Source organism: Ranitomeya imitator, chromosome 3 (assembly GCF_032444005.1).
Source record: "Ranitomeya imitator isolate aRanImi1 chromosome 3, aRanImi1.pri, whole genome shotgun sequence".
In the NCBI taxonomy this organism is placed as follows: domain Eukaryota; kingdom Metazoa; phylum Chordata; class Amphibia; order Anura; family Dendrobatidae; genus Ranitomeya; species Ranitomeya imitator.
The window spans coordinates 7334520-7360915 of NC_091284.1; the positions used below are offsets into that span (position 1 = coordinate 7334520).

At 50.9% G+C, this 26396-nt stretch overlaps 2 protein-coding genes across 4 annotated transcripts in view; one reads left to right on the forward strand and one right to left on the reverse strand.

The window, feature by feature from the left end:
* Positions 1-3693, forward strand: part of TTF2 (transcription termination factor 2) — a 54311-nt gene extending 50618 nt beyond the window's left edge. For both annotated transcript variants that reach the window (XM_069760421.1, XM_069760422.1), the window contains 5 exons: positions 62-108; positions 295-448; positions 523-605; positions 1679-1753; positions 3377-3693. In XM_069760421.1, the coding sequence (XP_069616522.1) occupies positions 62-108; positions 295-448; positions 523-605; positions 1679-1753; positions 3377-3521 (504 nt within the window). In that variant the 3' untranslated portion in view covers positions 3522-3693. The remainder of the gene's footprint in view (positions 1-61; positions 109-294; positions 449-522; positions 606-1678; positions 1754-3376) is intronic.
* Positions 3694-11970: 8277 nt separating this feature from the next.
* Positions 11971-26396, reverse strand: part of TRIM45 (tripartite motif containing 45) — a 31016-nt gene continuing 16590 nt past the window's right edge. The window contains exons 2-6 of one of the 2 annotated variants that reach the window (XM_069760424.1): positions 17459-18195; positions 17247-17373; positions 13668-13782; positions 13460-13586; positions 11971-13389 (exon numbers count right to left, since the gene is read on the reverse strand). In XM_069760424.1, coding sequence (XP_069616525.1) covers positions 13244-13389; positions 13460-13586; positions 13668-13782; positions 17247-17373; positions 17459-18195 — 1252 coding nt within the window. In that variant the 3' untranslated portion in view covers positions 11971-13243. Of the gene's footprint in view, positions 13390-13459; positions 13783-17246; positions 17374-17458; positions 18196-26396 lie in introns of both variants that reach the window. The other variant, XM_069760423.1, reaches the window with a different exon arrangement.

Genomic DNA, 26396 nt, shown 5'->3' on the forward strand with positions numbered 1-26396 from the left:
CACGCCCCGTGTGATGACGGTGATGTCACGTGACTTTCTGTCACTCTTTCTTGCTCTCTAGGTCGACGCTCTTATTTCCATGTTGAGGACCATCGTCCCCCAGAAGAGGTGAGCTCTCAGCCCGGGCCCCATATAGACGCTCTGTACGAGTGACGGGGGGTCATTATCTGTCCAGAGTTGGGGTTGTAGTCCGCCGTCCCACAATCATGCAGATTGTACCGGAGGGCTGTATTGGCGGCCATGCTGGTAGCCGCTTCCGTTTCTGGCTGTGGACGGGCGTTGTTTTGTTTGCAGCGTCGTTGTGTCGCAGTGGACCGGCATGCTGAAGATCGTGGCCCTCCATCTAAAGCGTCTGGGGACATCTTACGCCACCATCGACGGCTCCATCAATCCGAAACTGCGCATGGACCTGGTGGAGGATTTCAATACAAACCCCCGGGGGCCGCAGGTATGAGCAGTCCCAGCATGCACTGCAGTGTGACCACGGGGGCCGTAGCCCACTAATGACCCGTGTGTCCCCAGGTTATGCTCGTGTCGCTCTGCGCCGGAGGAGTCGGTCTGAACCTGATCGGAGGAAGTCACCTCTTCTTGATGGACATGCACTGGTAAGGCCTGTGGACCCCCGGCGTGGGCGCACTGTAGGCCATCGGCTGTGTGCTGGTTATTTTAGGGCTTCTTCAGGACCCCAGTACTGCTCACTTATTGCTACTGCAGCAGCTTGTGTTGTCTTGTGACTGCAGCTCTGGATGTGACTGGAGAATCGCTGGAGCATAAATCGTCTCAAGTGAAGTGTTCTCCTAACTCATTCTGCTGGAGCAGTCCTTCCCTCTTCTGCCCCGCCTCCCGCCCTCTTCTGCCCCGCCTCCCGCCCTCTTCTGCCCCGCCTCTCGCCCTCTTCTACCCCGCTTCCTGTCCTCTTCTGCCCCGCCTCCTGCCCTCTTCTGCCCTGCCTCCCGCCCTCTTCTACCCCACTTCCTGTCCTCTTCTGCCCCGCCTCCCGCCCTCTTCTACCCCACTTCCTGTCCTCTTCTGCCCCGCCTCCCGCCCTCTTTAACCCCACTTCCCGTCCTCTTCTGCCCCGCCTCCCGTCCTCTTCTGCCCCGCCTTCCATCCTCTTCTGCCCCGCCTCCCGCCCTCTTTAACCCCACTTCCCGTCCTCTTCTGCCCCGCCTCCCGTCCTCTTCTGCCCCGCCTTCCATCCTCTTCTGCCCCGCCTCCCGTCCTCTTCTGCCCCACTTCCTGTCCTCTTTTGCCCCGCCTCCCGTCCTCTTCTACCCCACTTCCTGTCGTCTTTTGCCCCGCCTCCCGCTCTCTTCTACCCCACTTCCTGTCCTCTTCTGCCCCGCCTCCTGCCCTCTTTTGCCCCGCCTTCTGCCCCGCCTCCTGCCCTCTTTTGCCCCGCCTCCTGCCCTCTTCTACCCCACTTCCTGTCCTCTTTTGCCCCGCCTCCCGCCCTCTTCTACCCCACTTCCTGTCCTCTTCTGCCCCGCCTCCTTCCCTCTTTAACCCCGCCTCACATCCTTTTCTGTCCCGCCTCCCATCCTTTATCTGTCCCGCCTCCCGTCCTCTACTGATTATTGTAGCTTTGTCATTCTGCTCATCCTGAGCCCCCTAATTCATGAGCTGTTGGTCCCTTTCAGATGTTCGCATTTTCTTGAGTCCACATTTCATATTTCAGGAATCCGGCTCTGGAGGATCAGGCCTGTGACCGAATCTACCGGGTGGGACAGTGCAAGGATGTGGTGATCCACAGGTGAGGAGGCGTCCGGTGATCATAGCAGGGTTGGAGGATGAGACGTATCTGAGGGGCCGCGCATCTGATACCTCTGGATACCGATCAGTAATGTTCCCATGTCCTGAGTGGCCCACACGTCATGTGCGTCGTCTCGTCCCGTGCCACGCGTCCGTTCTGCAACGTCGGCTCGTATTCCACGGTACCCCTCTCTGCGCACGTCTGCTCGTATTCCGCCGTACCCCTCTCTGCGCACGTCTGCTCGTATTCCGCCGTACCCCTCTCTGCGCACGTCTGCTCATATTCCGCCGTACCCCTCTATGCGACGTCGGCTCATATTCTGCCGCGCCCCTCTCTGCGCACGTCTGCTCGTATTCTGCCGTACCCCTCTATGCGACGTCGGCTCATATTCCGCCGTACCCCTCTCTGCGGATGTCGGCTCATATTCTGCCGTACCCCTCTATGCGGATGTCGGCTCATATTCTGCCGTACCCCTCTATGCGACGTCGGCTCATATTCTGCCGTACCCCTCTATGCGACGTCGGCTCATATTCTGCCGTACCCCTCTATGCGGATGTCGGCTCATATTCTGCCGTACCCCTCTATGCGACGTCGGCTCATATTCCACCGTACCCCTCTATGCGACGTCGGCTCATATTCCGCCGTACCCCTCTCTGCGGATGTCGGCTCATATTCCGCCGTGCCCCTCTATGCGACGTCGGCTCATATTCTGCCGTACCCCTCTATGCGACGTCGGCTCATATTCTGCCGTACCCCTCTATGCGACGTCGGCTCATATTCTGCCGTACCCCTCTATGCGGATGTCGGCTCATATTCTGCCGTACCCCTCTATGCGACGTCGGCTCATATTCCGCCGTACCCCTCTATGCGACGTCAGCTCATATTCCGCCGTACCCCTCTCTGCGACGTCAGCTCATATTCCGCCGTACCCCTCTCTGCGACGTCGGCTCATATTCTGCCGTACCCCTCTATGCGACGTCAGCTCATATTCCGCCGCACCCCTCTCTGCGACGTCGGCTCGTATTCCGCCGTACCCCTCTCTGCGGATGCCGGCTTGTATTTCGCCGTACCCCTCTCTGCGGACACTCGCTCGTATTCCGCTGCGCCCCTCTCTGGACGTCGGCCCGTATTCCGCCGTACCCCTCTCTGCGGATGTCGGCTTGTATTCCGCCGTACCTCTCTCTGCGGATGTCGGCTTGTATTACGCCGTACCCCTGTATGCGGACGCTGGCTTTTATTCCACTGCACCCCTATCTGCCGAAGGCAGCTTGTATTCTGCCGTACCCCTCTCTGGACGCCGGCTCGTATTCCGCCGCGCCTCTCTGCGGATGCCGGCTTGTATTCCGCCGCGCCTCTCTCTGCGGACTCTCGCTCGTATTCCGCCGCGCCTCTCTGCGGATGCCGGCTTTTATTCCGCTGCACCCCTATCTGCCGAAGGCGGCTTGTATTCTGCCGTACCCCTCTCTGGACGCTGGCTCGTATTCCGCCGCGCCTCTCTGCGGATGCCGGCTTGTATTCCGCCGCGCCTCTCTCTGCGGACTCTCGCTCGTATTCTGCCATGCTCCTGCGGATTCTTGCTGTTTCCTGGAGTTGTTATTATTCAGAGCTTCTTTGCTTCCTCAGGTTTGTCTGTGAGGGGACGGTGGAAGAGAAAATTTTGCAGCTCCAGGAGAAGAAGAAGGATTTGGCCAAGAAGGTTCTGACTGGAAACGGCAGCACATTCACTAAGCTCACCCTGATGGACCTGCGCCTGCTGTTCGGGGTGTAGTGTGACAGCCACCCCCAGTTGGCGGGTACATACAGGGTTGTGCCATCTGGCTCGTACGTATGGAGGCCGTGTCCCCAGCTGCGGGGTTCCTGTGGGCAGACGTTATATTTATATGTCCAGTGTGTGGTCTCTTCTGTGTGTCGTGTAATAAAGTGCTGACGTTTTTCTAGTAGTGAGCGACTCTGTCCACATTGGGACCCTGAGTATACAGGACTGCCGGCTGTATACTCATTCCATGGGCTGCCCGGGTTCCCTCATCTGGGATTTTCTTCTTCTGTCCGGCCTCCTGGTGCAGAGATCGACCGTGATAAAGAATCAAAACATGAAGTACAGCTGCGTGTAACATACTATCCGTCTGACATCACTGAGGGGGTAAATATCTGTTTTGGGGACAAAAGATCATACAACCTGGGAAAACTCCTGACTAGGTGTAGGCGAGTGATGGCCATGACATGCATGCTGCTATTTGGGTTAATTGACTCACTTAATGAAATGAGGGTGTACTAATTAATAGCAGTGTAGCGTTAATGAGTGAGCTCAGTCATTCTGTGAAGAATCAGGTGTCGATTATGGCCCTTATGTGAAGGAGGAGGCCACAGATCTTGTACCCGTTGGTTTGAGCCTTTGCTCACTGAGTAAAATGGGTCATTCCAGACATTGTACCGAGGGAGAAAGAACTTTGATCAAGAAGCTGATTACAGAGGGGAAAACATACACTGCTCAAAAAAATAAAGGGAACACTGAAATCCCCACATCCTAGATATCACTGAAATATTCAGCTATGTGCACACGTATTTGGGTCCACTGCAGATTTTTCTGCAGCGGATTTGATAAATCCGCAGTGGAAAACCGCTGCAGATTTACTGCGGTTTTACAACTGCGGTTTTACATAAGGGCAGTTGTAAAACCGCTGCGGAAAATGCAGAAAGAAGTGACATGCTGCGCAATGTAAACCGCTGCGTTTCCGCGCGTTTTTTTCCGCAGCATGTGCACAGCGTTTTTGTTTCCCATAGGTTTACATTGAACTGTAAGCTCATGGGAAACTGCAGCGGATCCGCAGCAAAATCCGCATCGTGTGCACATACCCAGTTGTAAATCTTAATTCATTACATAGTGGAATGTGTTGAGAACAATAAAACCTAAAAATGATCAACGTAAATCACAACTGATATCCCAAGGAGGTCTGGAGTTGGAATGACACTCAAAATCAAAGTGGAAAATCAAATTACAGGCTGATCCAACTTCAGTGGAAATGCCTCAAGACAAGGAAATGATGCTCAGTAGTGTGTGTGGCCTCCATGTGCCTGTATGACCTCCCTACAATGCCTGGGCATGCTCCTGATGAGGCGGCGGATGGTCTCCTGAGGGATCTCCTCCCAGACCTGGACTAAAGCATCTCCCAACTCCTGGACAGTCTGTGGTGCAACGTGACGTTGGTGGATGGAGCGAGACATGATGTCCCAGATGTGTTCTATCGGATTCAGGTCTGGGGAACGGGCGGGCCAGTCCATAGCTTCAATGCCTTCATCTTGCAGGAACTGCTGACACACTCCAGCCACATGAGGTCTGGCATTGTCCTGCATTAGGAGGAACCCAGGGCCAACCGCACCAGAATATGGCCTCACAAGGGGTCTCAGGATCTCATCTCAGTACCTAACGACAGTCAGGCTACCTCTGGTGAGCACATGGAGGACTGTGCGGCCCTCCAAAGAAATGCCACCCCACAACATTACTGACCCACTGCCAAACCGGTCATGATGAAGGATGTTGCAGGCAGCAGATCGCTCTCCACGGCGTCTCCAGACTCTGTCACGTCTGTCACATGTGCTCAGTGTGAACCTGCTTTCATCTGTGAAGAGCACAGGGCACCAGTGGCGAATTAGCCAATCCTGGTGTTCTGTGGCAGATGCCAAGCGTCCTGCACGGTGTTGGGCTGTGAGCACAACCCCCATCTGTGGACGTCGGGCCCTCAGAACATCCTCATGGAGTCAGTTTCTAACCATTTGTGCAGACACATGCACATTTGTGGCCTGCTGGAGGTCATTTTGCAGGGCTCTGGTAGTGCTCCTGTTCCTCCTTGCACAAAGGCTGAAGTAGCGGTCCTGCTGCTGGGTTGTTGCCCTCCTACGGCCCCCTCTACATCTCCTGGTGTACTGGCCCGTCTCCTGGTAGCTCCTCAAGCCTCTGGACACTACGCTGACAGACACAGTAAGCTTTGCCACAGCTCGCATTGATGTGCCATCCTGGATGAGCTGCACTACCTGAGCCACTTGTGTGGGTTGTAGAGTCCGTGTCATGCTACCACGAGTATGAAAGCACAATCAACATTCAAAAGTGACCAAAACATCAGCCAGAAAGCATTGGTACTGAGATGTGGTCCCCACCTGCAGAACCACTCCTTTATTGAGGGGGTCTTGATAATTGCCAATAATTTCCATCTGTCTATTCCATTTGCACAACAGCATGTGAAATTGATTGTCAATCAGTGTTGCTTCCTAAGTGGACAGTCTGATTTCACAGAAGTTTGATTTACTTGGAGTTCTATTCTGTTGTTTGTGTTCCCTTTATTTTTTTGAGCAGTGTATAAAGAATAAAATAATTGGCTGCTCAGCTAAAAAGATTTCCAATGCTTTAAAATGGCAAACAAAACCTGAAACAAAGTAGAAAAATAAATCCTACCAGCCGCATAGATGATAGAATCACAAGAATGGGTGATGAACCTCCAGAGATCGACTCCAGGGAGATCAGAGAAGATCTTCAGTTACCGGTCAGTCCTGCAGCCATCAGAGGACGAATACGAAAAGCCGACCTATCTGCAGGAAACCCTCATAACGTACCATTCCTGAGAGAGAGACGTGGTGAGCCAAAGAACAGACTGAGCTAAAGAGAAGGAACGTTCTATGGACAGATGACAGATTGTTCTTATTGGGTGTGAAGGCCACAGGGCGTTTCTGAGACCACCCATAAACGCAAACATGGAGGTGCGAGCAGAACGGTCTGCGGATGTCCTGATACTCTGGAGTTGGGCCCATTTATCACAGACCAGGCGCCATGGACCAGTGTGAATATATCACAATACTGGTAGAGGCCATATCTTATGCTGAAGAAGAAATGCTGTTGAAAAGGACAATGACCATGTCATCGCCACATTGTGTGAGACGTTGTGCCTGCTCCAAATTAAATTGTAAAATTCAAATACGTGTTCGGAATGGAGACACCGATACATCAAAAATCAAAGCAGATCTCTTCATTACATCTTCCGGTCAGTCTTTATATAGGTTATTGGTATTCGTGCACGGTAACAATATCATTGGCTCATCTTATCTCTATGTGCTGGCGTTAGGGTTAACCCTAACACCCAGCTTATGGTCTGGGGGTCGTACTGCCCCCTCTAAGTTTAGTTTCACTTTCCCATGTTTTTTTTTCCTAAGTGTTACACAAATTTATTCCCCCTTATCTGATCATGGACTCCATCTTGGAAGGAAAGAAACACATCTAGAGAGAAACTCTCACAACCCCAAACACATCAGCAAGTGAGCTGCATCCTGGGTTAGGACACTTATCTTTCGGATATCAGGGACCGACCTATTCCAAATAAAACCAAGACCCCACAACCTAATACTTCTAAAGATTCAGTTCTAGTGCCCCTAACCTGAGGATAAACTATCAGTGGAGACGGCATCAATTATTGGTTTAAATGGGTAAAATACTCTGCACTCGCCATGAACAAGAGTGATTGTATAGTCTGTGCCCGGCTGGACCTCATCTAGGCACGGTGTCCTTCCCTATAACCAACCAGACGAGCCCCATTGCTTTCTCCTGCCTACTTTAGCTATTTTCTGTTACAGAAGGAGATAATAGTGTAATCTGCTCCGACAGCTGTATCCTGCTATAAAACCTAAACATGTAAAGGCCAATGGAGTCAGCCCTTATCCCGGGAATTACACGTGTTTCCAGAGTTTAACGGGTACCATTGACCATGGGTTCCTCGTACTGGAGTCCCACCACTAAGTTGGTACGAGGCCATGTCCTCCAGAATCAGACAGTAGCTAGGGCTGACTTATGGTGGATGTGTGGAAATAGTGACTTATCCAGTGTTGCCAGTGGGACGGGTGGGTACATGCATTAAATTCAACAAGCTCCACGGATATGAAAGGGAAAACCAGAGACACAAGCGTGACACCAGCATTCCAACTTCTTTCCACCCTCACGTGTACATTGACGCTATTGGGGTTCAAACCCAGAGATCAAGTATCAGTGGGATAAGAATCATTATTCCCCATCGTTACAGAGAATAAAAACGTGGACTGGATGCGATAATTTTAGTAGGGATGCATCCGGGGGATCGCTGAACGGCTGGGTGCCACCTCAACCTTTCAGTATAGACTCTGCCTTGACATGATTCTGGCAGAGGGGAGGGGTATGTAAGGAGGTTAGGACATCGTGTTTTCCTTAATTCCTAACATCACTGCTCCGGATGGTAGCATAAGTAAAGCCCTGAGAGGAATCGATGCCCTGTCCAGCGAATTAGCTGAAAATTCAGGTGTTAGCAACCCCTTCAGTAAGTGGTTAGGAAACACGTTTGGTAACTGGGGATCCCTTCTTAGCAAGTTGGCACGTACTTTGTTGATAGTTCTGGTGGCCATTACAATACTTGGTTGCTGCCTTGTACCCTGTGTTCGGGGCATTGCTTTGAAAGCTATAGACAAGGCCACAGAGACGAGACCTGTTGTGGATTGCACCCAGTGTTAGTGAAAGATGGCACCCGTATAGTTCTCTTGCTTGTTGTGGTTTGGGCGTGTGTGTCCATCTGATGGTGTGACAGGCAGACCCATCCGGTGAAGCAGTGCAGGAAGACCGGCTTCTTCTATTAGGGGAGGAGAACGTATCTGGTGGAGTCTGTAGACCGGCACTTGAGCTGGAACTGCCACCCACTGCCACAAGAGAAGGGAATTGTGAGGGCAGGATCCATTTATCTATCCAGACTCCATTTTGGTCATTATTCATTCATCCCCTTGCTTTCCAAAATGGAGTCTGTGTATATTTTGAGAAAAGTCTCAGAAATTCCTTTATTTGAAGATATCATAAAGTGAAATAAAGTAGAGCCACACCTAGACCCTGGGTGTCGTTAGTGTTAACCAACGAGAAGTATGGATAGTAACATAGTAACATAATTAGTAAGGCCGAAAAAAGACATTTGTCCATCCAGTTCAGCCTATATTCCATCATAATAAATCCCCAGATCTACGTCCTTCTACAGAACCTAATAATTGTATGATACAATATTGTTCTGCTCCAGGAAGACATCCAGGCCTCTCTTGAACCCCTCGACTGCGTTCGCCATCACCACCTCCTCAGGCAAGCAATTCCAGATTCTCACTGCCCTAACAGTAAAGAATCCTCTTCTATGTTGGTGGAAAAACCTTCTCTCCTCCAGACGCAAAGAATGCCCCCTTGTGCCCGTCACCTTCCTTGGTATAAAAAGATCCTCAGCGAGATATTTGTATTGTCCCCTTATATACTTATACATGGTTATTAGATCGCCCCTCAGTCGTCTTTTTTCTAGACTAAATAATCCTAATTTCGCTAATCTATCTGGGTATTGTAGTTCTCCCATCCCCTTTATTAATTTTGTTGCCCTCCTTTGTACTCTCTCTAGTTCCATTATATCCTTCCTGAGCACCGGTGCCCAAAACTGGACACAGTACTCCATGTGCGGTCTAACTAGGGATTTGTACAGAGGCAGTATAATGCTCTCATCATGTGTATCCAGACCTCTTTTAATGCACCCCATGATCCTGTTTGCCTTGGCAGCTGCTGCCTGGCACTGGCTGCTCCAGGTAAGTTTATCATTAACTAGGATCCCCTATGTTAAATAGTTTTTTAACCCCTTCATGACCCAGCCTGCACATGATGCCTGCAAATGATGCCTGCACATATGATATTCTTACACTGTATGTCCAGAGAAAGCCTATAGAAAGAGTGACCAATGGTGTAATAGAACGAGTTCTGTTCTGATCCGAAGCGCGTCACTGGGGTTCTCTCATCGCCTACGTCTACTTGGACTTTATTTCATTCTTAGCAGACACAGCGTCTCAGGAGGTCCCACAATACGTGGCGACGACATTGTAACAATAGAATTGTCTCCGCTCCTCTCTACATATGTGCTGGCATTGGCTTATATATATCTGATTGCCTAAAGTTAATCCTGTCTACACCCAGCCGAAGAGTTTAGGTGCGGCCCCTCTTACTTTCATTTGGCTATAATATCTCGAAGTCCCATTAGGCAAACAGATTCCAGAGACTCCTTATCTCAAAATATACACAGACTCCATTTTAGAAAGCAAAGAGATGCACGAAGAATAACCAAAATGGAGTCAGGATAGATCAATCCTGCCCTCACACGGGGATTCAGCTTTGTATCACTTGTTTGAACCACACTGCTGTTATTTTGCACATAACTAAATGACCCAACGCCCGGAGAGGACATCCGCCTGGTGATCCTTCACAGAAGAAAGGTTTTATTTCGGGATGCATGCCGGTGGAGACGGATGAGGACGGTCCGTGGGTAGAACAAGAAAATAAATGCACTGTGAATTTATACCATATTTACTTTTTGGCATTTTTGCTATGTAAACGTTTTAATAATGACCATAGAAGATCTGTTGGATATTGATTATAGGATAAAAGACCACGAAGAATGAACAATATGCCTACAGAAGAAGCCATCAGGCGAAACGTCAGACAAGGACTGGCATGCCGCGTGCTACTTATGTAGCTGTTTTATTTGAGTATAACACCATCCTTTCTTGGACGGCGGCACCCGGCCGAGCTGTTCTATGTTCATATTATCTTATCTGAGAACTGGAAGCAAGAAGTTCAGATTGCCTAACAACGTGTTATGTTTTTTTTCCCTCCATATGCTGATGCTGCACTTGTGGTGAAGGAGGACACTGTGTCCGTTACTCTCTGCACCAACCTTCCAATCCCATCCGCCTTCAGCCTTGTTGGTCTATTGTGTTTCATATTTTCAAGATTAGCAAAGAAGGAAGGAAATGCGGGCATCTCAGAAGCTATGAACCCAACAGGAAAGCAGCTGAGAGCTCCTGGACAATGTCAATTGTCAGCCTGTTCCTCGGGGGCGTGACTGAGAAGGCATCTGTCACGAATCCCACCGGATATATCAGGGATTCCACCAATATGTCACGGTTCATGGGGAAGATACCTTTATCTTCCCCACCACTCACACCAATTTGTCATGAACCGGGGTTGTTTGGTTGCCCCTGGTTCTTTCTGAAGGGAATTTAACTATATCCCACTTCCCAGTTCCAGTTTGGAACTTGCAGCTCTCTGGCGCCCCCCTTACCATCAGGCCAGACAGGGTACTGCACCTAGGCTAATTAGTCGCCAGAAAGGCTGCCTTACTTTGTACTGGCTAATGGGCATGCTGCAGCGAGGGCGATATAACTACTCCCACTCAGGCGGGAACAATAATTATCAACGCCGCCGGTTGCTGCAGACTCCCAATTGCACAGGACAAATCCGCTGCCACCAGCTCCAATTCTCTTAATTGTTAACGGGTCCGGAACCAACCCAAATCAGTAGCGTAATTCACCTCAGAAGATGCAACAGTTTGTTACAGAACAAGGAGAGACCAGCTAGATATTTTACTCCCAAAAAAGTAGGCAGTGTTTACAGAGGTATAAAACGATATTATAAAGGAGACAAATCATATGTACAAACAAATACAAATAAAAAAAGGAATAAAATTGAAAAGAACACTTACAGGTCGTTATGTCATTGCATCATCATGGCTGGCAGTGTGCTGAGAAGGAGGGGCTACATCTAGATGCATCACACATCTGTACAGCAGCTAGACCCCGGACAGAAGATCCTGCAAGACTGCTGTCTCACTAAGTTATCTCACAGCCCATAACCCAGGTACTCCCCCTGGGGTGACCTCACTTAGAAGCTGAAACCTCCCCTTTACTTGGCGCTATGGCAACTATTTTTATGCCTAGCTCGCTGTAAGAATCTCGTATACTAAATACACAATGATAAGGATGTGCCCCATATCATGGGGATTCTTTTAAGTGTAAACATGGAGTAATTACATGATCCACCTGCGTTTAGCTGCTAGTGGTTTCAGTGAGTTATAGATCTATCGACGGACATCCGGAATATATATTTCTTATATATCTAGCTCGGATCGGTGCCCCTATATATCACTTTAATAGAATAAAGAATCTCAGGCTTTCTGTACCAGTTTCAACCAGTACCAGGTGGGAGGGGGAATGAGTAGGGTAGGGAGACTTGTCTGCTGCAGCTAAAAGCCATAAACTGCTCACTGGGGGCTGCTACACATTGTTATCAAGTTGCACAGAGTGTGTCTGCCATAGGGCTTTGTTTTTTTATCAGCGAATGTAGTGGGGGGAGAAAGGGGGGGGTCGAATCTGCAGCGTGTGTCTGTGCCATGGTACCTTCTAGAACTAAACTCACAATATGGCATTTTTACATTATCGTAACAACATCCATCCTCCTTCCCTATAAAAGCTGCAGATTTTAGATGGATGCAGTCGTAATGACCACGGTTATGAGAATGTGGGACATAAATGGCAAGAATAAGACATATTTATTCATATCAGTTAAGTAGCTTCCAGCGCAGATCTCCAGTGGCGGCTTCTCGGGGCCCCTTTTGGGAGGCGGCTCAGGAGTTTGTGGAATGGATGAATAGTCCACAAATTATAAGGCACTTTTCAAAGTTGTCTTTTCTTTTTGGCAGGTGAAATATATATTTTCAGCAGTTTGGCCATAAAATGTCTCTTCTACAATGCCGCAGTGGTATATTCCTCCAGTGACACCACTGTATAATCCTCCGTTGACACCACAGTGATATATTCCACCAGTAACTCCGCTGTATACTACTCTGGTAACGCTGTAGTATATTCCTTTCATAACGCCGTGGTACGTTCCTCTGGTAATGCTGCTGTACGCTCCTCCGATAACGCCACAGTATATTACTCTGATAACTGTGCTGTATGTTCCTCCGGTAATGCTGCAGTATGTTCCTCTGGTGATGCGGCCTTGTGTTCCTCTGATAACGCTGCAGTATGTCGCTCCGTTAATTCTGTGGTATATTCCTCCAGTAATGCTGCAATATGTTCCTCTGGTGCTGCTGTGTGTTCTTCCAGTAACGCTACAGAATGTTCCTCCGGTGATGGTGCAATGTGTTCCTCCAATAACTCTGCGGTATGTTCTTCAGGTGACGCTGTAGTACGTTTTTCCTGTGTTGCTGCAGTATGTTCTCTGATAACTCTGCGGTATGTTCCTCAGGTGACGCTGTAGTATGTTTTTCCAGTGTTCCTGCAGTATGTTCCTCCGATAACTCTGCAGTATGTTCCTCAAGTGATGCTGCAGTATGTTTTTCCAGTGTTGCTACGGTATGTTCTATGTTCCTCAGGTGATGCTGTAGTATGTTTCTCCAGGGTTGCTGCGGTATGTTCCTCCTGTGCTGCCACTGTGTGTTCTTCCGATAATGTTGCAGAATGTTCCTCCAGTGATGGTATCGTGTGTTCCTCCGATAACTCTGCGGTATGTTCCTCAGGTCATGCTGTAGTATGTTTTTCCGGTGTTGCTGTGGTATGTTCCTCCAGTGCTGCCACTGTGTGTTCTTCTGACAAGGTTGCAGAATGTTCCTCCAGCATTACACACATCTTCTGCCATCATAGCACTACTGTCCGGAGCAGATGGCGAGGAGCTGAGTCCTTCACACTGGTACAGTCTGATGTCTCGGAGGTGGATCCACAACATGACCAGTGAGACTTGCCAGGATGACCTTTGTGGCCGTGGCCACAACCCTGGAAGCCACCTGTAGAGGATGACAATTGTTATGTACAGAAGATAAGGACAGTATTCAGAATCAGGAGGGCGGCACGTACCTGGCATTGTCCCACCACAGCCGCAGCGGGCATCCTTCTGGCCACCACTGGAGCAGAATGTGCAGCAGTGATAGATGCCGCAGTGCGGCCGCAATGATCCCCTCACAAACACAGTAAACGGGGAATCCTGTGGAGAAAATGTGGATGTCAAGAGTAAAGACTCCAACATAACGTGCTGGCACAGTGCCCGTGTGTCGCCACCTCTTACCTGGATATGGCGACCTTTTATACACACACTTATGGAGATCTGGCCCGGCTCTGCTGGAGTGTAGGATATCTGATATGTCCCGTCATGGTTATCCTGAATGGAGACCGGCACAGACCTGTGTGACATGAAAAGACGTCAAGAATGACATGAGTGAGATAACGAGTAGCTCCATGGCTTACGAGCGGCCATTATCTGCTGCCGTGCGACGACCAGAGGGAAGATTTATTACACAACCAGCAGCGCTGAAAAGTGTGGCCCCGAATTATCAGGACACGGCCATGATGTGTCACCGATGATATGGGCATGGAGTCTACGGCAATGGTATGAGGGGCACTGGTGCCCGGCACTATAATGAGAGGCACTGAGCACCCAGCACTATAATGAGGGGCACTGAGCGCCCAGCACTATAATGAGAGGCACTGAGCGCCCGGCACTATAATGAGAGGCACTGAGCGCCCAGCACTATAATGAGAGGCACTGAGCGCCCGGCACTATAATGAGGGGCACTGAGCGCCCAGCACTATAATGAGGGGCACTGAGCGCCCGGCACTATAATGAAAGGCACTGAGCGCCCGGCACTATAATGAGGGGCACTGAGCGCCCAGCACTATAATGAGAGGCACTGAGCGCCCGGCACTATAATGAAAGGCACTGAGCACCCAGCACTATAATGAGAGGCACTGAGCGCCCGGCACTATAATGAGAGGCACTGAGCGCCCGGCACTATAATGAGAGGCACTGAGCGCCTGGCACTATAATGAGGGGCACCGAGCGCCCGGCACAATATTTAATATATAATTGTCTAGCCTACATCGTTGGCTCAATATCTTACAATAATGGAACAAAGGACTTCCATGGATTCTGGAAGCTTCTCTACTAGTTTCCACTAGTGCAGTTGGGAGGGGGCGAGTGACTTTCGTCGAGACTGGAATTTATGGCCCGGCAATAAAACCCTCTTCTACCATACATTCCAACACAAAGAGACAAAGCGAGCGAGAGAGAAAAAGGGAGGGGTTAGGGCTTCAGCGTGGGCTGAAGGACAAAGCTACAACATCATTTTATATTTCATACAATATCATGACACCTCCCCCTTTTGGTGTGCGCTACAGAGGTAGAACCCCTTGCTGTGCCTCCATGCGCACCTCAGCAGGTTCACCCTGGCGGGACAGTCCATCTGCATTTCCATGTTCCCTGCCTGTTTTGTGTTCAATGGTGAAGTCAAACTGCTGAAGGGCAAGGCTCCAGCGTAGCAACCTGCCGTTGGTTCCACACATGGCGTTTAGCCAGCGCAGAGGGTTGTGGTCGGTCACCACGGTGAAGGTGCGACCGTACAAGTAGGGATGCAAGCGCTTCAGGGCCCAGACTATGGCCAGGCACTCCTTCTCGATGGTGGAGTAGGCCACTTCCCTCAGCAAAAGTTTCCGGCTCAGGTATAACACGGGGTGCTCTTGGTCCTCCGAGTCAACCTGGCTGAGCACAGCACCAAGGCCAAACTCGCTGGCGTCGGTCTGCACCAAGTACGGTCGACTGCTTTCAACACAGGGGCATTGCACAGTGCTGTTTTCAAGGCCTGGAAGGCCCCCTCACAGCCATCGGTCCAGTTGACGATGTGGGGTAGCTTCTTCCTGGTGAGGTCCGTCAAGGGTTTTGCCAGGCTACTATAGTGCTGTACAAAGCGCCTATAGTACCGTGCAGTGCCCAGGAAGGACATCACCTGTTTTTTGGTCCCGGGAGTGGGCCAGTTCACGATCGCGCCCACTTTCTCAGGCTCTGGCTTTAGGGTGCCTCCGCCTACCCGGTGCCCCAGGTAGTGGACCTCACTCATGCCCGTCTGGCACTTTCCCGGCTTGATAGTCAGTCCTGCTCGGTGAATTCGCCTGAGCACCTCCTCGAGATGCTGCAAGTGTTCATCCCAGGAGGAACTGAAGATGGCAATGGCATCCAAGTACGCCACGGCGTACTTCTCCAGTCCCTGAAGCAGGAGGTTGACCATCCGCTGGAAAGTGGCAGGGACATTCTTCATGCCGAAGGGCATGACCGTGGACTCGTACAGTCCGAAGGGCGTCATGAAGGCGGACTTCTTCTGCGCCTCGGGGCTCAGGGGAATCTGCCAGTATCCTCTACTCAGATCCATTATTGTCAGGTATTTTGTGCCAGCTAACTTCTCAAGCAGCTCCTCGATGCGCGGCATTGGGTGCGCATCCGAGGCTGTGATGGCGTTGAGCCCCCTGTAGTCCATGCAGAACCGGGTGGACCGGTCTTTCTTTGGCACGAGAACTACAGGTGAGGCCCACATGCTCTTTGACCGTCGAATCACCCCCAGCTGTAACATCTCATCGATCTCTTGGCGCATAATCTGCTGCACCTGGTCAGAGATTTGATAGGGTGTTCGCTGTAGTGGGGCGTGATTCCCGGTGTCCACCTCGTGGACTGCTAACTGAGTCCTCCCAGGTCGGTTGGAGAACACGACCCGGAAGGGTTCCAGTGTGGTTTGCAACTGCCACCGCTGGGGTTCAGTTAACGAGGCGCTTACCTCTACGTCCTCGATGGACCCACCGGCCTTGGCTTGGGCCAGCATGTCTAGGAGGGTGTCTTCCTCCCCGTCTTTGGGCAAGCTGCAGACCGGTAGGACGAAAGGTTTACGTTCGTGATGAGCCTTCATCATGTTGACGTGAAAGGCCTTTCACCTACCCCGAGCGTGGTCAAGCATGACCACGTAGGTGACCGGGTAAAGTGCGTATGTTTGTTCCTAGACACGGTATCCACCACCTGAGTGGATACCGCATCTAGGCACAGACATACGCGCTTTACAAGCCTTACCCAACCTCTTATATACAGACACCGACAGCCATTGATTGACGCAGTTTACAATTAGTGTCCTTTTGACTCATGATCAAATATACTCACCTACCAGTACGTAACTGATGAAGGTCCTGAATTAGGACAAAAATGTTTTTTCTTAGTACTACAATAAACCTTTCACAGCATTAAGTTGAGTGCCAGGTTCTTTCTATTAGTATCATAAGGTGTGGGAACCTACCTTGGGACCGCTGACAGTACTGCACACGGCTTCACCTGCCAATACACCACCCGACATCTATTCTGGAGAGAGAAGCCCCAATATACCACCTGGCATCTATTCTGAAGAGAGAACACCCAATACACCACCGGACATCTATTCTGGAGAGAGGAGACCCATTCCATCATCCCACATCTATTCTGGAGAGAGGAAACAGAACCCATCACCTGGCATCAATATTCTTAAGAGAAGACCCTATGCACCACCAAGGCACCTATTTGGAGAGATAAGTCCCGAAGCCCCACTTGCGCATCTATTCTCTTGAGAGGATGTGTCCCACCACTCACTCAAACATCATCTCATGAGATAGGAAAATTAACTAATCACTCGATCAGGCATCAATCTTGAACAGACCAAACCCAGCCCCCAAGGATCTATTCTGGAGTGAGAAGACCCAACCAACAATCCTGACATCCATCTTGGACAGAGGAGACCAAACCCAGCACTCAGGAGACCCAATTTACTGCTGAGCATCAAATGATCCATGGAGAGCGACTGACCTGCCGGATTCTTTGTGCAGGATGGTGACTCTTGGTGGTGGCCCTTTATGTTCTAGCTGATCTCCGGATTTGGTGTTACAGGTGAGGGTGAAGCTACAGAGCTGTCCCTGCTGGATGGGCCGGAGACCTGGGTGCAGTCATGGAGGACACAAGGTCAGGAAACCTTATAAATGTGGTTCTATCACTGTTGGGAATGTGAAAGAAGAGCTCACCTTGTCCACTGACCTGGCAGCTCCCAGGATCCACGCCCCTGCGTTGTATCGTGCCGTATACCTGGTACCCCTGGCAGAGGCCGGCCTCTTCCTTGGCACTGAATACAATTCTGTTGGACTCCGCTTGGTCCACTTGGCTGCGGTCTCCATGGTTTAGTTCCTTCAAGCGGGCAATTACCAGGGCCTTAGTGCGAACAACATGGAGGTCTGGCCCATGATCCAGCAGGTCTCGGGTGAATGCGGTGGCTGTACCTAGGTCGGTCAGCTGCTGCCGTATCCGAGCTCGCTGAAGGCTCAGGGCTTGGTCTTTATGGCGCATTTCCTCCTCTATGTCCTGGAGAAGCCGAACCCTGTGCTCTTGAATGGCGCGTATGTACCCGTCCATGAACGCCACCACTTCTTTGCGCGCCAGGTCTGCACTTTTCTTTAGCTCCTCTTCAGCTTCTTGTACAGTGTGGAGTGCAGTGTCCAGCGCCTGCAGCTGAGGGCCACACTGCACTAAATTGTCCTGCAGCTGTGCGCGATGCCTCCCTGCAACCTCAGAGACTGCACGGATGTCGTGTCCTGAATGCTGCAGCAGAGCGCAGTCCCGACAGGTGGGAAGAGCGCAGGACGCACAGAACAGGCGCAGCTCCTCCAGAGGATGCAGCGCGCAGGCGGGGCGCGGAGACAGGGATGAGCCGGGAGGGAGGTCCCGCAGGGGCAGCACTGAGTGACCGCACGTCCGCTTCTGCCGCCTGTACAAAAACAGATCTATTAGGAGATGGCCAGGAAATGTATCATGTCAAAGTGAGAGAATAACAGATGACGACGGCACCGAGAACATCCCGCTGCAAGAGCAGCCGAGAGAAAGAGGGGAGACAGAGAGGAGCCGGGAGATAGAGAGGAGCCGGGGGACGGAGAGGAGCCGGGAGACAGAGAGGAGCCAGGAGACAGAGAGGAGCCGGGAGACAGAGAGGAGCCGGAGAAAGAGGGGAGACAGAGAGGAGCCGGGAGAAAGAGGGGAGACAGAGAGGAGCCGGGAGAAAGAGAGGAGCCGGGAGACAGAGAGGAGCCGGGAGACAGAGAGGAGCCAGGAGACAGAGAGGAGCCGGGAGACAGAGAGGAGCCGGGAGAAAGAGGGGAGACAGAGAGGAGCCGGGAGAGAGAGAGGAGCCGGGAGACAGAGAGGAGGTGGGAGACAGAGAGGAGCCAGGAGACAGAGAGGAGGTGGGAGACAGAGAGGAGCCGGGAGAAAGAGGGGACACAGAGAGGAGCCGGGAGACAGAGAGGAGGTGGGAGACAGAGAGGAGCCGGGAGAGAGAGAGGAGCCAGGAGACAGAGAGGAGCCGGGAGACAGAGAGGAGCCAGGAGACAGAGAGGAGCCAGGAGACAGAGAGGAGGTGGGAGACAGAGAGGAGCCGGGAGACAGAGAGGAGCCGGGAGAAAGAAGAGGTGGGAGACAGAGAGGAGCCAGGAGACAGAGAGGAGGTGGGAGACAGAGAGGAGCCGGGAGAGAGAGAGGAGCCAGGAGACAGAGAGGAGCCGGGGGACGGAGAGGAGCCGGGAGACAGAGAGGAGCCAGGAGACAGAGAGGAGGTGGGAGACAGAGAGGAGCCGGGAGAAAGAGGGGAGACAGAGAGGAGGTGGGAGACAGAGTGGAGCCGGGAGAGAGAGAGGAGCCAGGAGACAGAGAGGAGCCGGGAGACAGAGAGGAGCCAGGAGACAGAGAGGAGTCGGGAGACAGAGAGGAGCCTGGAGACAGAGAGGAGCCGGGAGACAGAGAGGAGCCGGGAGACAGAGAGGAGCCGGGAGACAGAGAGGAGCCGGGACACAGAGAGGAGCCAGGAGAGAGACAGGAGACGGAGAGGAGGTGGGAGACAGAGAGGAGCCGGGAGACAGAGAGGAGCCGGGAGAGAGAGAGGAGGTGGGAGACAGAGAGGAGGTGGGAGAGAGAGAGGAGCCGGGAGACAGAGAGGAGCCGGGAGAGAGAGAGGAGCCAGGAGAGAGAGAGGAGACTGAGAGGAGCCGGGAGACAGAGAGGAGCCGGGAGACAGAGAGGAGCCGGGAGACGGAGAGGAGCCTGGAGAGAGAGAGGAGACGGAGAGGAGGTGGGAGACAGAGAGCAGCCGGGAGAGAGAGAGGAGCCGGGACACGGAGAGGAGCCGGGACACAGAGAGGAGCCGGGAGACAGAGAGGAGCCGGGAGACAGAGAGGAGCCGGGAGACAGAGAAGATCCGGGAGACAGAGAGGAGCCGGGAGAGAGAGAGGAGCCGGGAGAGAGAGAGGAGCCGGGAGACGGAGAGGAGCCGGGAGACAGAGAGGAGCCGGGAGAGAGAGAGGAGGTGGGAGACAGAGAGGAGGTGGGAGAGAGAGGAGCCGGGAGACAGAGAGGAGCCGGGAGAGAGAGAGGAGACTGAGAGGAGCCGGGAGACAGAGAGGAGCCGGGAGACAGAGAGGAGCCGGGAGACAGAGAGGAGGTGGGAGACAGAGAGCAGCCGGGAGAAAGAGGGGAGACAGAGAGGAGCCGGGAGAGAGAGAAGAGCCAGGAGACAGAGAGGAACCGGGAGACAGAGAGGAGCCGGGAGGCAGAGAGGAGCCGGGAGAGAGAGAGGAGCCGGGAGACAGAGAGGAGGTGGGAGACAGAGAGGAGCCTGGAGAGAGAGAGGAGGCGGGAGACAGAGAGGAGCCGGGAGAGAGAGAGGAGCCGGGAGATGGAGAGGAGCCGGGAGACAGAGGAGCCGGGAGGCAGAGAGGAGCCGGTAGACAGAGAAGAGTCGGGAGACAGAGAGGAGCCGGGAGACAGAGAGGAGCCGGGAGACAGAGAGGAGCCGGGAGACAGAGAGGAGCCGGGAGACAGAGAGGAGCCGGGAGACAGAGAGGAGCCGGGAGACAGAGAGGAGCCGGGAGACAGAGAGGAGCCGGGAGACAGAGAGGAGCCGGGAGACAGAGGAGCCAGAAGACAGAGAGGAGCCGGGAGACAGAGAGGAGCCGGGAGACAGAGAGGAGATGGGAGACAGAGAGGAGCCAGGAGACAGAGAAGAGACGGGAGACAGAGGAGCCAGAAGACAGAGAAGAGCCAGGAGACAGAGAGGAGCCGGGAGAAAGAGAGGAGTCGGGAGACAGAGAGGAGCCGGGAGACAGAGAGGAGCCGGGAGACAGAGAGGAGCCGGGAGACAGAGAGGAGCCGGGAAACAGAGAGGAGCTGGGAGACAGAGAGGAGCTGGGAGACAGAGAGGAGCCGGGAAACAGAGAGGAGCCGGGAGAAAGAGAAAAGACGGGAGACAGAAAGGAGCCGGGAGACAAAAAAAAGCCGGGAAACAGAGAGGAGCCGGGAGACAGAGAAAAGCCGGGAGACAGAAAGGAACCGGGAGACAAAGAAAAGCCGGGAAACAGAGAAAAGCCGGGAGACAGAGAGGAGCCGGGAGACAGAGAAAAGCCGGGAGACATAGAAAAGTCGGGAGACAGAGAAAAGCCAGAAGGGAGGTCTCGCAGGGGCAGCACTGAGTGCCCGCACATCCCTTCGGCCCCCTGCACAGAAACACAGAACAAATCTATTAGGAGAGGGCCAGGAAATGTATCATGTCATACAGTAGAGAGAAAATAACAGTCTATGGAGCCGAGAATATCACAGGAATGGATTAGATACACGGCTGAGCCGAGGGTATCACACAGGATGGGATTAGATACACGGCTGAGCCAAGGGCATCACACAGGATGGGATCAGATTCACGGCTGAGCCAAGGGTAACACGCAAGATAAGATTAGATACAGGGCTGAGCCAAGGGTATCACACAGGATGGGATTAGATACACAGCTGTGCCGAGGGTATCACACAGGATGGGATTAGATACACGGCTGAGCCAAGGGTATCACACGGGATGGGATTAGATACACAACTGAGCTATGGGTATCACACAGGATGGGATTAGATACACGGCTCAGCAGACTGTATCACAGTGGATAGGATTAGATACACAACTCAGCAGTCAGTATCACACAGGAGAGGATTAGATACATGGCTCAGCAGTCAGTATCACACAGGATAGGATTAGATACACGGCTCAGCAGACAGTATCACACAGGATAGGATTAGATACACGGCTCAGCAGACAGTATCACACAGGACAGGATTAGATACACGGCTCAGCAGACAGTATCACACAGGACAGGATTAGATACATGGCTCAAATAAATAGGGCAGCACACTGCAGCGCCAAAACATGCAAACTTGAAAACACGAAATTTTTAAACTGCATTACTGCACTAGAAATATGAAAAATGAGAGCTTTTAGCGCATAAAAATGGCCAATTTTATGTGTACCTCGTAGCCACGTTACGGCATCTCTCTTATACGAGGTCCTACTCTAAACCTACCTCTCTGAGAATAAACGTCTCCATCTGAATGGGTACATGTGAAACCTCTCCTTGGACTCAAATTCTCTCTCACTGTGGAGGGGTATTGGACCTACTATAATTAAAACACCTGAAGCTAGGAGGCAGAGTGCACGATCAGAAGGCTAAAGAATACATTCCAAAAAAAGTGCAGTAATGCAGTTTAAAAATTTCGTGTTTTCAAGTTTGCATGTTTTGGCGCTGCAGTGTGCTGCCCTATTTATTTGATTATATACGAGTTGGCGACTCTGGGTTCAGCACCTGTTCACACTCAGTCTATGTTTGGATGTGCAGGTCAGGTTTTTTGAAATAGATACATGGCTCAGCAGACAGTATCACACAGGATAGGATTAGATACACGGCTCAGCAGACAGTATCACACAGGAGAGGATTAGATACACAGCTCAGCAGTCAGTATCACACAGGATAGAATTAGATACACAGCTCAGCAGTCAGTATCACACAGGAGAGGATTAGATACACAGCTCAGCAGACAGTATTACACAGGAGAGGATTAGATACACGGCTCAGCAGACAGTATTACACAGGAGAGGATTAGATACACGGCTCAGCAGTCAGTATCACACAGGAGAGGATTAGATACACAGCTCAGCAGACAGTATCACACAGGATAGAATTAGATACACGGCTCAGCAGTCAGTATCACACAGGAGAGGATTAGATACACAGCTCAGCAGACAGTATCACACAGGATAGAATTAGATACACGGCTCAGCAGTCAGTATCACACAGGAGAGGATTAGATACACAGCTCAGCAGACAGTATCACACAGGAGAGGATGAGATACACGGCTCAGCAGTCAGTATTACACAGGAGAGAATTATATACACGGCTCAGCAGACAGTATCATACAGGAGAGGATTAGATACACAGCTCAGCAGACAGTATCACACAGGATAGGATTAGATACACAGCTTAGCAGTCAGTATCACACAGGAGAGGATTAGATACATGGCTCAGCAGACAGTATCACACAGGAGAGGATTAGATACATGGCTCAGCAGACAGTATCACACAGGACAGGATTAGATACACGGCTCAGCAGTCAGTATCACACAGGAGAGGATTAGATACACAGCTCAGCAGACAGTATCACACAGGATAGGATTAGATACACGGCTCAGCAGTCAGTATCACACAGAAGAGAATTAGATACACAGCTCAGCAGACAGTATCACACAGGAGAGGATTAGATACACGGCTCAGCAGTCAGTATCAGACAGGATAGGATTAGATACACGGCTCAGCAGACAGTATCATACAGGAAAGGATGAGATACACAGCTCAGCAGACAGTATCACACAGGAGAGGATTAGATACAAGGTTCAGCAGTCAGTATCACACAGGAGAGGAATAGATACACTGCTCAGCAGTCAGTATCACACAGGAGAGGATTAGATACACGGCTCAGCAGTCAGTATCACACAGGAGAGGATTAGATACATGGCTCAGCAGTCAGTATCACACAGGATAGGATTAGATACACGGCTCAGCAGTCAGTATCACACAGGAGAGGATTAGATACACGGCTCAGCAGTCAGTATCACACAGGAGAGGATTAGATACACGGCTCAGCAGTCAGTATCACACAGGAGAGGATTAGATACACGGCTCAGCAGACAGTATCATACAGGAAAGGATGAGATACACAGCTCAGCAGACAGTATCACACAGGATAGGATTAGATACACGGCTCAGCAGACAGTATCACACAGGATAGGATTAGATACACGGCTCAGCAGTCAGTATCACACAGGAGAGGATTAGATACACGGCTCAGCAGACAGTATCACACAGGATAGGATTAGATACACGGCTCAGCAGTCAGTATCACACAGGATAGGATTAGATACACGGCTCAGCAGACAGTATCATACAGGATAGGATTAGATACACGGCTCAGCAGTCAGTATCACACAGGATAGGATTAGATACATGGCTCAGCAGACAGTATCACACAGGAGAGGATTAGATACACGGCTCAGCAGTCAGTATCACACAGGATAGGATTAGATACACAGCTCAGCAGTCAGTATCCCACAGGAGAGGATTAGATACACGGCTCAGCAGACAGTATCACACAGTAAAGGATTAGATACACAGCTCAGCAGACAGCATCACACAGGATAGGATTAGATACACGGCTCAGCAGACAGTATCACACAGGATAGGATTAGATACACGGCTCAGCAGACAGTATCACACAGGATAGGATTAGATACACGGCTCAGCAGACAGTATCACACAGGAGAGGATTAGATACACAGCTCAGCAGACAGTATTACACAGGAGAGGATTAGATACACGGCTCAGCAGACAGTATTACACAGGAGAGGATTAGATACATGGCTCAGCAGTCAGTATCACACAGGATAGGATTAGATACACAGCTCAGCAGACAGTATCACACAGGACAGGATTAGATACACGGCTCAGCAGTCAGTATCACACAGGAGAGGATTAGATACACAGCTCAGCAGACAGTATCACACAGGATAGAATTAGATACACGGCTCAGCAGTCAGTATTACACAGGATAGGATTAGATACACAGCTCAGCAGACAGTATCACACAGGAGAGGATTAGGTACACGGCTCAGCAGTCAGTATCACACAGGATAGAATTAGATACACGGCTCAGCAGTCAGTATCACACAGGAGAGGATTAGATACACAGCTCAGCAGACAGTATCACACAGGAGAGGATTAGGTACACGGCTCAGCAGTCAGTATCACACAGGATAGGATTAGATACACAGCTCAGCAGACAGTATCATACAGGAGAGGATTAGATACACAGCTCAGCAGACAGTATCACACAGGATAGGATTAGATACACAGCTTAGCAGTCAGTATCACACAGGAGAGGATTAGATACATGGCTCAGCAGACAGTATCACACAGGAGAGGATTAGATACATGGCTCAGCAGACAGTATCACACAGGACAGGATTAGATACACGGCTCAGCAGTCAGTATCACACAGGAGAGGATTAGATACACAGCTCAGCAGACAGTATCACACAGGATAGGATTAGATACACGGCTCAGCAGTCAGTATCACACAGGATAGGATTAGATACACGGCTCAGCAGTCAGTATCACACAGGAGAGGATTAGATACACGGCTCAGCAGTCAGTATCACACAGGAGAGGATTAGATACACGGCTCAGCAGTCAGTATCACACAGGAGAGGATTAGATACACGGCTCAGCAGACAGTATCATACAGGAAAGGATGAGATACACAGCTCAGCAGACAGTATCACACAGGATAGGATTAGATACACGGCTCAGCAGACAGTATCACACAGGATAGGATTAGATACACGGCTCAGCAGTCAGTATCACACAGGAGAGGATTAGATACACGGCTCAGCAGACAGTATCACACAGGATAGGATTAGATACACGGCTCAGCAGTCAGTATCACACAGGATAGGATTAGATACACGGCTCAGCAGACAGTATCACACAGGAGAGGATTAGATACACGGCTCAGCAGTCAGTATCACACAGGATAGGATTAGATACACGGCTCAGCAGACAGTATCACACAGGATAGGATTAGATACACGGCTCAGCAGACAGTATCACACAGGAGAGGATTAGATACACGGCTCAGCAGTCAGTATCACACAGGATAGGATTAGATACACAGCTCAGCAGTCAGTATCACACAGGAGAGGATTAGATACACAGCTCAGCAGACAGCATCACACAGGATAGGATTAGATACACGGCTCAGCAGTCAGTATTACACAGGATAGGATTAGATACACAGCTCAGCAGTCAGTATCACACAGGAAAGGATTAGATACACGGCTCAGCAGTCAGTATTACACAGGAGAGGATTAGATACACGGCTCAGCAGTCAGTATCACACAGGAAAGGATTAGATACACGGCTCAGCAGTCAGTATTACACAGGATAGGATTAGATACACAGCTCAGCAGTCAGTATCCCACAGGAGAGGATTAGATACACGGCTCAGCAGACAGTATCACACAGTAAAGGATTAGATACACAGCTCAGCAGACAGCATCACACAGGATAGGATTAGATACACGGCTCAGCAGACAGTATCACACAGGAGAGGATTAGATACACAGTTTAGCAGACAGTATCACACAGGATAGGATTAGATACATGGCTCAGCATACAGTATCATACAGGAGAGGATTAGATACACAGCTCAGCAGACAGTATCATACAGGAGAGGATTAGATACACAGCTCAGCAGACAGTATCACACAGGATAGGATTAGATACACAGCTTAGCAGTCAGTATCACACAGGAGAGGATTAGATACATGGCTCAGCAGACAGTATCACACAGGAGAGGATTAGATACATGGCTCAGCAGACAGTATCACACAGGACAGGATTAGATACACGGCTCAGCAGTCAGTATCACACAGGAGAGGATTAGATACACAGCTCAGCAGACAGTATCACACAGGATAGGATTAGATACACGGCTCAGCAGTCAGTATCACACAGGATAGGATTAGATACACGGCTCAGCAGTCAGTATCACAC